Source organism: Physeter macrocephalus, chromosome 5, assembly GCF_002837175.3.
Source record: "Physeter macrocephalus isolate SW-GA chromosome 5, ASM283717v5, whole genome shotgun sequence".
NCBI classification, from domain to species: Eukaryota; Metazoa; Chordata; class Mammalia; order Artiodactyla; family Physeteridae; genus Physeter; species Physeter macrocephalus.
The window spans coordinates 9,848,803-9,861,545 of NC_041218.1; the positions used below are offsets into that span (position 1 = coordinate 9,848,803).

General features: G+C 44.0%; 1 protein-coding gene across 2 annotated transcripts; it reads right to left on the reverse strand.

Moving 5' to 3' along the window:
* Window positions 1-9,078: 9,078 nt before the first annotated feature.
* LOC112066525 (transcriptional repressor p66-alpha-like) lies at window positions 9,079-11,045 on the reverse strand. Of its 2 annotated transcripts, XM_024129985.2 has the most exons (2): window positions 9,482-11,045; window positions 9,079-9,406 (listed from the first exon to the last, which is right to left on the reverse strand). In XM_024129985.2, the coding sequence occupies exons 1-2, from the start codon at window positions 10,994-10,996 to the stop codon at window positions 9,080-9,082; spliced, it is 1,842 nt and encodes a 613-aa protein (XP_023985753.2). In that variant the 5' UTR covers window positions 10,997-11,045; the 3' UTR covers window position 9,079. The 2 variants fall into 2 exon arrangements, with proteins under 2 accessions (XP_023985753.2, XP_023985750.1); XM_024129982.2 differs by having other exon boundaries at window positions 9,079-11,045.
* Between the last annotated feature and the right edge of the window lie 1,698 nt (window positions 11,046-12,743).

Sequence of the window (12,743 nt, forward strand, 5' to 3'; positions counted from 1 at the left end):
CAAACAAATTATATGGGATTTCTAATATGTATATTAGAATATATACATACATTTTATCTAATATATATTAACAAATACACACACTCACACACATACACAACTGAAATCAGTGGAGGTCAAAGGAAATAAGAATGATTATGATTTTACTAAAGGTAATGATACCTACAGAGAAAGAGAGCAGGAGGAGAGAGAGAGAACAAGACAAGAGATTGGGTCCATGGAGAACTTGCTCGAAGGGAGCAGGCTTGGTAAGGATTCATGTGCAGAGGAGGGGCCTCTACTGAGTTCATTAGATCCCTCTGTCACACACCAGGCTGTGGCTCTGTCTCCATACTCCTGTGTGCTCACTATCTGCACTTTCCCTTTCAAAATTAATTATTTAGAGCCAGTTAATGTGCCAGATTGTTCAGATAAGAAGAAAGTAATTTATAAGAGTTAATTTCAGAGGTTAAGTTATAAAGTGATGGAGACAGACCAGTATGAAGTTGAGCTTCCGATATAAAACTATTATATATCTCCCCTTTCAAAGGTCTCCTAAGGTCAACTCCACGGAATGAAAACACAGCACAGGTGGTCTCTGTCTGAGAGATGGAAAGAGAGAGTAAGTGGTGAGCAAAAATAAGTTGATAGGATGTATGAGAGGAGTTTCATGGGAACCATTTCTGCCTGAACTTGGGTAGATTAAGAAATAAGACAAATGGCAAATATCCTGGGGAAGAACTCAATGATGGAATATACACCTTTATTAGTTTAAAACTACTGTCTCTTGTATCCATGTCAGAAATACGGATAAAACTTCAGATGCTCTTTTAAAACAGTGTCACCATTCACCATCAGCTGGAATTGGTCAGGAGTTGAACCCCTTTGCCCACTCTGGTCTGGATAAAGACATATAGGTTCAGAACAACACATAGAAACAAATTTCTTGATCTGTACTTTATAATACTGTGGATTTTGTTTTAAATACTTGTCATTTAAATTATTTACGTATTACATTAATGCAATTATTTCAATGAAGAATGACCTAGGCCAAAGGAAATCGATGTTACCTTGACTCTATACTTACAAAGCTATTTGACATATATGCAAAGTGATACTAGTCACATTGTGGAGAGAGAATCAGAAAGATTAAATGGATAATCATATATTTTATATCTGAATTTATTCTTATAACAAAATATCATATTTATACTAGTGTGTATAGCTGTATGGACTATTGTTTGTTAAACAAAATCTGTAGCATATTTTCCAAAACAATTCATAATAAATATATTTTAATAATAAACCCTATTCAATTCTCTAAATAGACTTTCTTAAAAGCTACTTAAGAAGATATTGTGTTTTAGGAAATCCCCAATTAGATAAAACGATGCTGAAATGAACAATTACAGTTTCCATATCATGCCTATTATATATTAGCAATTCAAAACTGTTGAGAATAACACAAAGCAACAATAATACCAATTCCAAAGTTAATAATATCACTGGCCATTTACTGCATACTTTTAGTTTCAAAGAGTTTTATATTACTATATCAATTATTGTCATAATCTGGAGTGTGTCTTTGATGAACATGGAAAAATAACATTGTTTTTCTTCAGGAAAATATTTTAAAAGTGTAAGTGATTATACATTTTTACAGGGGTGGGATAATTTTGATAAAAATTAAAATTTAAGGCCTTCTAGTAAGGAGGAGTCTGGTAAATATTCCTAGCTTTTAGTTGTTTCTTAAAAGGATAACATCCAAGGAGCGTGAAACAGTGCTCACAGTGACTGAATCCTCTAGACTAGCTATCTGCCAGAAGCCAAAATAATCCTCATTAGGGGAAGATAATAGCATTAAGAACTTCAGCATATCTCTATAAATGTTATTACATGTTTTCCTGCACAAGTATAAAAAGACATACAGGAAGATAAGAAATGACATAAAACAAAGGAATACCAGAAAATATAAAAAAGCACACAGGAAATGAAGATGACTAAGTTATCAGACCCTTTTGAAGTAGTCAGAAACAATAAATTCAAGGAATTGAAAGACAAGATAGAGAAATTTGTCAGAGAAATAGAAACTATATAAAGATAATTTTAGAGGTGATAAAATGCAATACTGAAATTAAGAGATTAAAGCAGAAATGTAATGGTGGAAGAGACACAGTTCAAGTGATTATTAGTGAACTAAAAGATAGATCCAAGTAAAATATATAGATAGTCTTGGCATGAAGACAAAAAGAGACAATTGTGAAAAAGATTATTATAAGGGACATATGGGATATGGTGGAGAAGGCTAAGACAATTGTAGCTGGAGACTCAGAAAGAAAAGAGGCAGGCAAAATATTTGAAGAGGATTTCCTAAAATGGAGGAGAAATAGCAAACCTCAAATTCAAGAACTGCATACCTCAAGAAACAGTAAATCCAAAGAAAAATCACCTAAGCATATCATAAAAAATTACTAAAGACCAAAATTAAGGAGAAAATATTAAAAACTGCTAGAAAAAAAATCATACCTTCAAATGAGCAAAATTAAGTTTATCCACTAACTTCTCAACCAAAAAAACATGGCAGCCAGACATGATTTCTTTAAATTGATAAAATAACTATCAACCAACAATTTTATACCCATATATCCCTGAAGAATAAAGGGAAAAAAACCATCATTTTAGACAAAAAGAAGCTGAGAGTTTCTGTCACCAACAGAAATGTACAGATGTTATGCCAGAATTTTCTAGTCCAACAGGGGTGCATTATAAATACATTAAGATGCTATTTCTCCATTGAGTTTGGTGAATAAAGTGTTCTGGATAACTTGATTATCTGGGTAACTGAGAGTTAACTAGGTTTCAGTATTGCTAGTTACTAGTTATTATTTTGTGATTTACCTATTCAGTTCTGTTTTTAGCTGTAAGCCTTGGGGAAAATGCAAAACTTCAAGTTCTTTTGTTTTTGAAATATTTTTAATGAAAATGGTGTGGCTATTACATAATAACTTTGGGAAATGTGTTCAGTTAGGGCATTTAGCCAATTAAAACTGTTCCTAGATGAATCGTATTCTTTTTTTTTTTTTTTTTTTTGTGGTATGCGGGCCTCCCGCTGCCGTGGCCTCTCCCGTTGCGGAGCACAGGCTCCGGACGCGCAGGCTCAGCGGCCATGGCCCACGGGCCCAGCCGCTCCGCGGCACGTGGGATCCTCCCGGACCGGGGCGCGAACCCGGCTCCCCCGCATCGGCAGGCGGACGCGCAACCACTGCGCCACCAGGGAAGCCCCAGATGAATCGTATTCTTTCATTCATTGTTATTGACTACCAACTATGAGACGAACTGTTTTAGGTAATATGTATAAATTAATTAATAGACAACAGGTAATCCTTGTCTTCATGGAGCTTATAGTCTTTTGGGGGAGACATACAAGCAAAGAGAAATACTGTAAGTTGGTGTGGTAAGTGCTGTGAACATGTGAAGCAGGAAAGGGGATTGGGAGCGTGGGCATGGGTGTAGAGTTGTGATTTACTTAGGATATTCAGAAAATACCTCACCAAGAATGTGACATTTGCCAAAGAATTAAAAGAAAAGAGAATGGATCTTGAAAATGGAAGGGGGCAGAGTGCAGGAGAAATGGTTCCAGGCAGGGGAAAAACAAGAACAAAGGCCTTGAGTCGACAATGTGCTTAACATACCTGTTTGGCTGAGGCCAGTGAGTGATGGGATAGAAGCCGAGTTCCAAGGTAGTTGGAAGGGAGGATATGGTTGGACATACAAACAGGGTCTCGGCAGCCATTGTAAAGATTTAGTTTTAGGGCTTCCCTGGTGGCGCAGTGGTTGCGCGTCCGCCTGCCGATGCAGGGGACACGGGCTCGTGCCCCGGTCCGGGAAGATCCCGCATGCCGCGGAGCGGCTGGGCCCGTGAGCCATGGCCGCTGAGCCTGCGCGTCCGGAGCCTGTGCTCCGCAACGGGAAAGGCCACAACAGAGGAAGGCCCGCATGCCACAAAAAAAAAAAAAAAAAAAAAAAAAAAAAGATTTAGTTTTTACCTTGAGGAAAGTTGGAAAGTACTGCAAAGTTTTGAACAAAAGAGGAACTGACTTGCATTTTAAAATGATCACTCTGCTGTGTTGAAAATAGACTGAAATAGTGAGGATTAAGGGAAGAAACGATGACAGCAATTGGAAAACTATGGCCATGTTCTATGCATGAGATGATGGTGTCTTCAACAGGCAGGCGGCTCTAGAAGTAGATATAAGTGCTAGGATTTGCTGCTGTGTTGGAATCAAGGCTGTCTTCCAAGGGTTTTGGCCTGAGCAAATCTGGAAGAATGAAGATGCTACCCACCAACTGAAGATGATGTTAGGAAAAGTGGTGTGGGATGCATTTTTAATATGTTTTCACTGTTACTGATACATGAAATGGTATCTTCTAAGAACTTGCTTTGCAAAATTTTGAGGACATTTTGGCAGTGACCAGCTGGATTACTTAGAAGAAGTGACTTATGATTCTTATTCTTGCAAATTATTTTAAACAAAATATAACAGACAAGTAACCTCTTGAGCTTCAGTTTTCTAATCTGTAGTAAACAGATGCTTCTGTGAGAATGAAATGAAAACACGTATTTACAGCATTTGGCACACAGTAGGGCTTCTTGGATCTTCTTCCTTTGTAGACCTATAGCATTTAATGTCATTCATTTCTATGGCCTATATTGTTCAGTGCATCATGAAAAATGTCCTGGAGAAAGCCAGTAAAAACTTTGAAGACAATGTTTTCTATTACAAAAGGGCTAAACTGGAAAAAAAAAATTTTTAAAAAAAAGAAAAAGAAGAACTGGTGTACAGATACTGTCAGAATTCTGCATGATGTTCCAAACCCAGGTGTTATTACTATGAATGACAGGCAGATAAGCTTCCATAAACTGGTAAAAATTATGAAAGCGTAGCTCCTTGTAATTCAGAAATGTTAAGCTCTCTTGAGCTTATGCAATTGACTTAAAATACACTGCATTAAAAACAGAGGCAAAAATCCTGCATAAAATTCAGAATACAAAATTTTAACGGTGATGATGAATAGCGCCAGTGCAGAAGATTGATTTTTATTCTTTAATCTTTCTGCAGTTTAAGTTGTCTTCTGAAATGAGCATTTTTTACTTTAATAACCAGAGAAAATAAAGAAGTAAATCCTGCTAACCAAATATTACAGTGGACTCTCTAGCCTTTTAATTTGTTAACTGAAGTCTTTAAGAAATCATGGCACAATTATTTGGGCGTGTTCCACAGAGAAGCACCAAGTTCTTTGGGAATTTTTCACCTGTTTCTCAGCTTTTCCAGTATCCTTTGATCAAGGTCGTTTTTAGACTGGCCCTGAAGGAATCTCTTTGACTGCTGCTTCTTTTAGGTATTTAGAAGCCCATTTTTTCTCCTTAAGATGCTTTTCATCTTCCCTGCTCACATCCCTCAATTCTTTCAGAACCGTTATTCTCTTATATGACTTTCATGGCATATTGAACCCGGTCTTTATTCCATCTTCCTGCCTTTCTTTTATTTTAGTGCCAGTAGGCCTCTCTGCCAGCGTTTTATGTCCTACCTTTCCATTTACCCACAATAACATTTTCCTAGGCTAAATGTTTCCCTGAATTTTAGAAACAGTCTGCACAACCTGCTAAATAAAACAAACTTTAATAAAGCATTTTCTTGCTTGTTCTATACCCAGTCTTTAACGTGGTTAGCCTGACAAAATCTTGTGAGCAAAGTAAACCCTTCCTACAGAGTGATCGCTCAAGCTGGATGGTGTCAAACTGACATGCAAAAATGTTAGAGTCACATTATTTTTTTTCAGTATTTCTCTGAGTACACATTTAGAAACATGGACACATTTCTTATCTATAAAATATGTAAATATATCACCGAATCTCAGTATTAGAAAAAGCCCTGAGGATCACCTTGTTGATGTCCAACCACTCAACGGATGTTGGGTCAGTTCTGTCCTTTCCTCACCAAGCAAACATTATGCCAGAGCTCGGAAAACTCAAGGAAACAACAAGCAAGAGGTACTGTTGCATAGTCAATCTGTCAGGTAGCTATTTCCTATGTTATGTTGAAACCTGTCTCCCTACAGATCTTAGCTGTTTATTCCCAGTTCTTCCTGAATTTGTACATAGCAAGTTTCACTCCTCTTTCGCGCAAGAGCCCTTTAAATAACCAGGACAACGTTAGCCTTCTCTCTTCCGTATCTGCCCCTGTCCTACCTTTCCTTCATCTTTAAAATCAGTGAAAGAAAAGTCTTTATTTAAAACCTACAAATACCTCATAACTCGTTTTAACTTTGAGTCTACTGAAAGGGCAAATACAAATTCAAAATAAGAGGCTTGACTCTCTCTGTTGAAAATAAAGGAAGGCTTTCCTCCCCTCCTTTTCCTTAGAGCATTTTCTTTAGAAAACCTGTGGGTACTTTCTTTGCTTCTTTGAAATGTATGTAAATCTTTTTAAAGACAAAATAAGCATCCCAGTATCGTTTCCTCAAGGACCCGGGAGGCATCCCTTTGAAATGTAATCATCAAGAATCAAGGAGCCCCTACCTCCCAGTTACCTGATTGGAGAGTAGCCCAACTTCAGCTGGTGTATGGCTCCAAACTGCAAACCCCCCTCTGGTTATAAAGATATGAAACATTTATTTTTTCATTTAAAGACAATTATCAAAGACTGGTGATTACCCCATTTCCAAAATGAATTTATCATGAACGGTGGGTGACAAGGGGTGCTGTCAAGTTCTCTTACTTGTAGACTAGTTATTGTGTATCCTGAGAACAGGTGTGTAATGGGTTTTATCTGCTTGGTTATATAACAGGGTGAGATTTCTTTCCTCTGCAAAATCCCTTTAGTGGATTGTCTGTAATGTGCATCCCATCCTGGTTTAATGCTTATTCAGTGACAAAAGGGATTTGTTTCTATTCTGCTTTTGGGAAGAGATTTTCTGAGGATGGCAGCAGATTTTGCTTTCACATATATTTGCCCATCACTGCCACATGGACTGTCATATATGCACTTATTTAATTGAATGGATATAGAATGTATTTACAAACGTGATCACATAATCAGAGCCTATTACTTGTGATGGGAGACATAGGGAAGGGAAGTTTTCAGATTGCTTTTATTTTTTAATTGAAATATAGCTGATTTACAATGTTGTGTTAATTTCTACTCTACAGCAAAGTGATTGTTATACATATATGCACGTTCTTTTTTTTTTTATATTCTTTTCCCTTACGATTTATCGTAGGATCTTGAATATAGTTCTCTGTGCTACACAGTAGGACCTTGTTGTTTGTACATTCTATTTATAACAGCTTACATCAGATTACTTTTAAAGTTTGCTTTTTTTTTGTCTCAGAGTAGTATAAGACAGGTATTTATTTGCCAGGCACACAGAAAAATGAGAGGAATAGAAATGCTTGCATACTCTTGATTTTATGGTGTAAAAACACACCCTTCCCCGCTCCCGCTCCCCCACCCCTCCTGAAGGTCAATTTCCCCTTTCCCCCAAATCCCTGGATCTTGGAATGAAAGCCACCCTTCTCCTGCCCTCCCCTCCTTCAGCCCATCTACATTATGTACTCAAAACAAAAATCAATGATTTGATTTAGAACGCTTTGGAAAACTAGTTCTATGGCATGTCAAAAATGTCCTCCAAACACTGATAGTCACACAACACGGGGGTGGGGGGCGGCGGTTAAATGAGCCTTTATTAGAATGTTGCAGCAGTGTATTCGAAGAAGGTGGCCCTACAAAATAAGGGTTTTAAGTTAAGTCCCTAACTGCACGGATCGGAAACCCAGGGCCGGGGTTGAAGTGAAGAGCAGCACACCCCCTCGACACACGCGTGTGCACGCACACATGACACCCTCACACCCGCACAGAGCTGGCCCGTGTGCAGCACACGCACAACAGCTTCTGCCTTTCCTCACGGACCGATTTTTAAGGAGTGGGAGAAACCAGAACACAACACAACTAAAAGCAGACCTGATCCTTTGTGAGACATTTCTGTAGACTCTAGGGGGGTTAAAAAAAAAAAAAAAAAAGTCTGAAGGCAAAAAGTCTGAAGGCAAACCCTGGCAGCATGGCCCTGCTTTAAGGGAAGGTTCTAAACTAGACCCAAACATAAACCCTGAAGTCTAGGGGGGTGCAAGGGCGCCTCCCCACCCAGACACACCTGACAGAAGCACAGGCCAGGGCTTAGGATGTTGTCCATCAAAGTAAGTAGGAAAAGAAAAGGAAAGAATTTAATAAAATAAACCACCACAACAAAAAAACACAACAGCCAGCCGCTCCAACTTCCCGCTCAGGCTCTGGATGTCGCTGCCAATTCTCTCCTCCCTACTCTGTTGACGGTTCTCGGCTTCCAGGATCCCGGGCTCTCTGGCTGGGTCTGGGTTGCAGTTTGCTCTTCTGCTTAAGTGTGGAAGGTCGGGGGTCTCCGGGACGAGCAGCAGCGGAGGCCTTCTGCCGGAGCAAGGGCTGGGTGGTCAGAGGCCCACGCTCCAGGGCACGGGGGCCGTGCTTGGCAGGGAACCCTAGGTCTGCACGGTTTACATTAAACTCCATCATCGTGAGGTGATTAAAAAAAAATCTGTCAACCTAGAGATTGCCATGAAGGAAGGCAGTCAAAGATGAGGAGGCTAAGACAGAGGGAAAAGCAAAAACAAAACAGAATGCTCCGCTCAACTTCAGAAGCCCCGTGCGCCACTGCCCGAGCGTGTCAGTGTCTAGGGTGAGCCGTCCACGTGCCCTTCAGGGGGCCGCAGGAGAGGGCGAGGAGCAGAACCAGCCCCCAAGGTCCGCTTTTCTGCTGGTGTTGGGCAAACTCAAGGCAAAGAAAGGAAGAAAGCCCATGGGAAAGGTCCCCAGTAATAATCCTGGTCCACCTGTGGAGCGGTCCCCCCACGTCCATGAGACTTTGCAGCCAAGATCGGAACTCTCACTTCCGCAGCGCGGCCGGCGCTTACTCGCCCTCTCGGGGAGCAGGGTGTCTTCCCGAGTGGAGGGTGGTGGGGCCGGGTGGGAGGGAGGAGGGAGCCTGTTCTCCACTGGGCCCGCTCGCACTATTTCCACGTGGCCGACTGGGGGATGGAGCGTGGTGGGATCATGTCCAGGAGGTACTCCCGCTGGCGGTCCACAGCTGAGGAGGTCTTGTGCACCGCCAAGCTCGGGCTGACAAATGCAAGGGCCCCGCCTGTACTCAGGGGCGCCTCCTTCCAGTTGGAGGTGGCGTTGCCCTTGCCAGCGCTCACGGCTCTCTCGGCATGTCTGCCGGTCCTGCTAACGAGGGCTGTGGCCGAGGCTGCATTCTGCAGTTTGGGTGACTGGCTGAACGTGTACAGGATGCCTCGGGGCGTTGTGGCCGAGCCCCGGGACAGCTGGCTGGAGGCCTGTAGCACAGCCCCGTTACTCCGGTCGCGGGCCTCTCCTGAGCGGAACGCCAACTTACGCAGGGGTTTTACGACCTGCTTCAGCGCAGGGTGTGGGGCGGCAGCAGGCTCGGCCTTGGCCTGCGCGGGGGTGGCGCCCTGCTGTAGGAGGCGCTGCTCCATCTCCTGCTCCTGCTGTAGCGCCTTCACGAAGGCGGGCTTCAGGCGGCTCGTGTGCTCCACCTTGAGTGCCTTCTTCTGGTTGGACGCCATGCAGTTCTCGCACATGATGGCACCGCCCTTCTCCTCCCGCCAGCGGCACGTGAAGTCCGTCTTGCACTGTGCACACATGTAGGGCTCCCGGGACAGCACAACGGCGGCTGACATCCTGCCCGCTTGCGTCTCCAGCCGGTTCTGCACCACCTCCTCCAGGCCGACCAGGTAGATGAATTCGTTGTTGGCAGCGCTGGGTAGGAAGTTCATCTCAGGGGCGGGGGGCTTGGGTGGGGGGATTTCAGGCAGCGTCTTCTCCAGCTGTTTGCGCAGTGCAAGCTTGGCGGCTGCCTGCCGACTGGCTGGAGAATCAGCAGAGGTGACCACGGAGGCCACGCTGGTGGGGGTGGAGTTGGCCTGAGCAGAAGTGGCTGTCGTTCCTTTCAGCGACGCTGGGGAGGGCTGTGGGATGTTGACGAGCAGACTAGTGTTGGGGACGTTGGCGACGCAGATGAGGCCCTGCTGGAGGATCCTCTGTCCCGGAATTTGCACACTGGGCGCAGATGCCCGGAGAGCCAGGAGGAGCGGTGGTGGCCCCGTGCTGGAATGTTGTCTGATGTGGATCTGCCGGGCACCCCTGACGAGTGGGGGCATGACGACCTGTGAGCTCGCCCGTGGCCCTAACTTCGAGGACGTCTGCTGCCCGCCGCGGACCGGGGGTGGTGGGATGACACTGCCAGGCATCCGAGTTGAAGAGGTCTGAAGTGATGGCTTGCCGGAAGGAATGTTCTGGGTGCCCCGTACAAGCGGGGGAGGGGTGGTCACAGAGCTCCCAGTGGCGCCTGCGGCCTTCTGGGTGGTAGTTTCCTTTTGTATATGACTCTGCCGCAACTTTTTCAATAAAACGAGTTTTGCTTCTTCTGATCTTAACTCTGCTTTTCGTTGCTTAATCATCCTTTCTCGTTCTTCAGGACTGCTTTTCATGAGGGCCTCAGTGCCGGTCTCCTTCAAGGCGTCCTCGGTCAGCCCATTCACCCTCGGGCTCGCAGGCTGCTCGTTGTCAGAGAGCACGATCACGTCGGGCGAAGGGGCTCTCCTCTCGGACTTCATGTCACTGGGTGTGGTTCGCACGTCCACGGGCCCATCGCCCACCTGCCCTTCGCCTCTGCCCATGGCCATCGCCTCTGCGCCTCTCAGCAACCCTTGGGCTGGGCCTGCTCCCGGCTCAGGCGTCACTCTCATGTCTCCGTCAGCGTTTAACTCTGAAGCCAACACTCCTCTCTCCATTTTTATTTTCTTGCTCTCCACATCGTCCTCTGCTGGGTCCCGGTCAAGCGCTCGTTTCTGACTCCGTGTTCGGCGTGCTTCTTCAGTCATTCTGAACTGGCTTCTGGGCATGGGACAGCGGTCCTACCAGCCGGCCATGGCGGGAGCTGTGTCAAAAGGCGACTTCCGTCAACGTGCTGGCCAAGCGGGCCGCGGGCTGGCCGGGCCCTAGGACAGCGCGCGGGTTCAAGGGGACGCGGGGCCGGGGTCGGGGTCGCCTGCGGGGCCGAGGGGCTGGCGGCGCCGGGCCGCGCGCGCTCGCTCCGCCTGTGGGGCTGCCCGGGCCCGCGGCGCTCGCTCCAACGTCCGCCCGCCCGCCCGCGCCGCCGGCCAGATAATGCGCCCGTCGGCCGCACACATGGAGCCCGGCGCCGACGTCACCGCCCGGGACATGCGCACCAGGTCAGGGCATCCGGCCCGCGGCCCCCGAAACATCGGGGAGCTCTTAAAAAGCTAAAGTTTGCTTTTAAAAATAACTTGATGGCATACATTGAAAGCATTTAAGAAATAGCTGATGTTATTACAGAGCCATTAGTGATTATTTCTGCCAATTCACTGAAGTTAAAAAAGAGGTCGGGAAGTCACAGATAAAACGTCTGTGTGTGTGTGTGTGTGTATAATATATCTCAAAATAGCTTTCAAATGAGTTTGGAAATAATATGCTGATGACACTAATGTTAAATTACATGAGATTCTAGAATGAAACAACAGGCAATAATTTCATTTGCCAAAAACTTGAAAAGAACATGTTTTAAAGGAAACTATATCAGACCAATAGCGTATATAACAGAATAAAAATCCACAGGGAAAGGGAATAAGTGATATGAAATGGAGTTACATATGTACCTTTATATTCTTTTCAACACAGTTGAGAACAGGTTAAGATTGATCGTTACTGCTAAGTGAACATCCATCCAACAAGCAGAATGTCTTGAGATCACAAAATATCATTTAGTATTTCAGTCAAAGACTTGCAAGTCTGAATGGGATGTATGCTCATTAACTTTGTACAGAAATAAAAGATGAAATGATAGAAGTAATTCACTCATTTATTCATCTGATAACTTTTTATGGGTCAAGTGCTCTATGCCAGGCACAGTAATAGATACCAGGAATTCACTGAGAGAAGTCATTCCAGTTATAAAAAATATGAAATTATCAGGGAAATAATTTTAAAAAATTTAATAACAATTGTAATCTGTGATAAAGAAGAAGAATGGGTGTTCTGGGGGGGGGGTGTAATGAGGACGCTACCCTACGGCGATGGAGGAGAGAATCCCTTAGGAAGTACCATGAGAGGTGACATTTGGAGGATAATAGAGGTGGGACAGGTGAGGAGGGCAGGTATATCATGTAGAAACAACAGCGAATGTCAAGGCCCTGAAGCAGGAATGAGACGGGTGCATCTGAAGCCTTGAAACCTTAGCGCGACTGGAGGCTAATGAGTGAGGTACATCCCTTTGGCAAAAAGGGTGAGTAGATGGCCTTGTTTAGCCTTTAAATTTAAGGCCTGTTGCTCTATTTGAAATTTCTATTTAAAAAAAAATCTTCATACATCAGGTTCTCATTGGTTATCCATTTTATACATATTAGTGTATATATATCAATCCCAATCTCCCAATTCATCCCACCACCACCACCATTTTCCCCCCCTTGGTGTCCATACGCTTGTTCTCTACATCTGTGTCTCAATTTCTGCCCGGCAAACCGGTTCATCTGTACCATTTTTCTAGGTTCTACATATATGCGTTAATATATGATAGTTGTTTTCCTCATTCTGACTTACCTCACTCTGTATGACAGTCTCTAGATCCATCCA

Coding starts and splice junctions, on each gene's coding strand:
- LOC112066525 (XM_024129982.2), bottom strand. CDS start 10,996: ATGCCCAGAAGCCAGTTCAGAATGACTGAAGAAGCACGCCGAACACGG.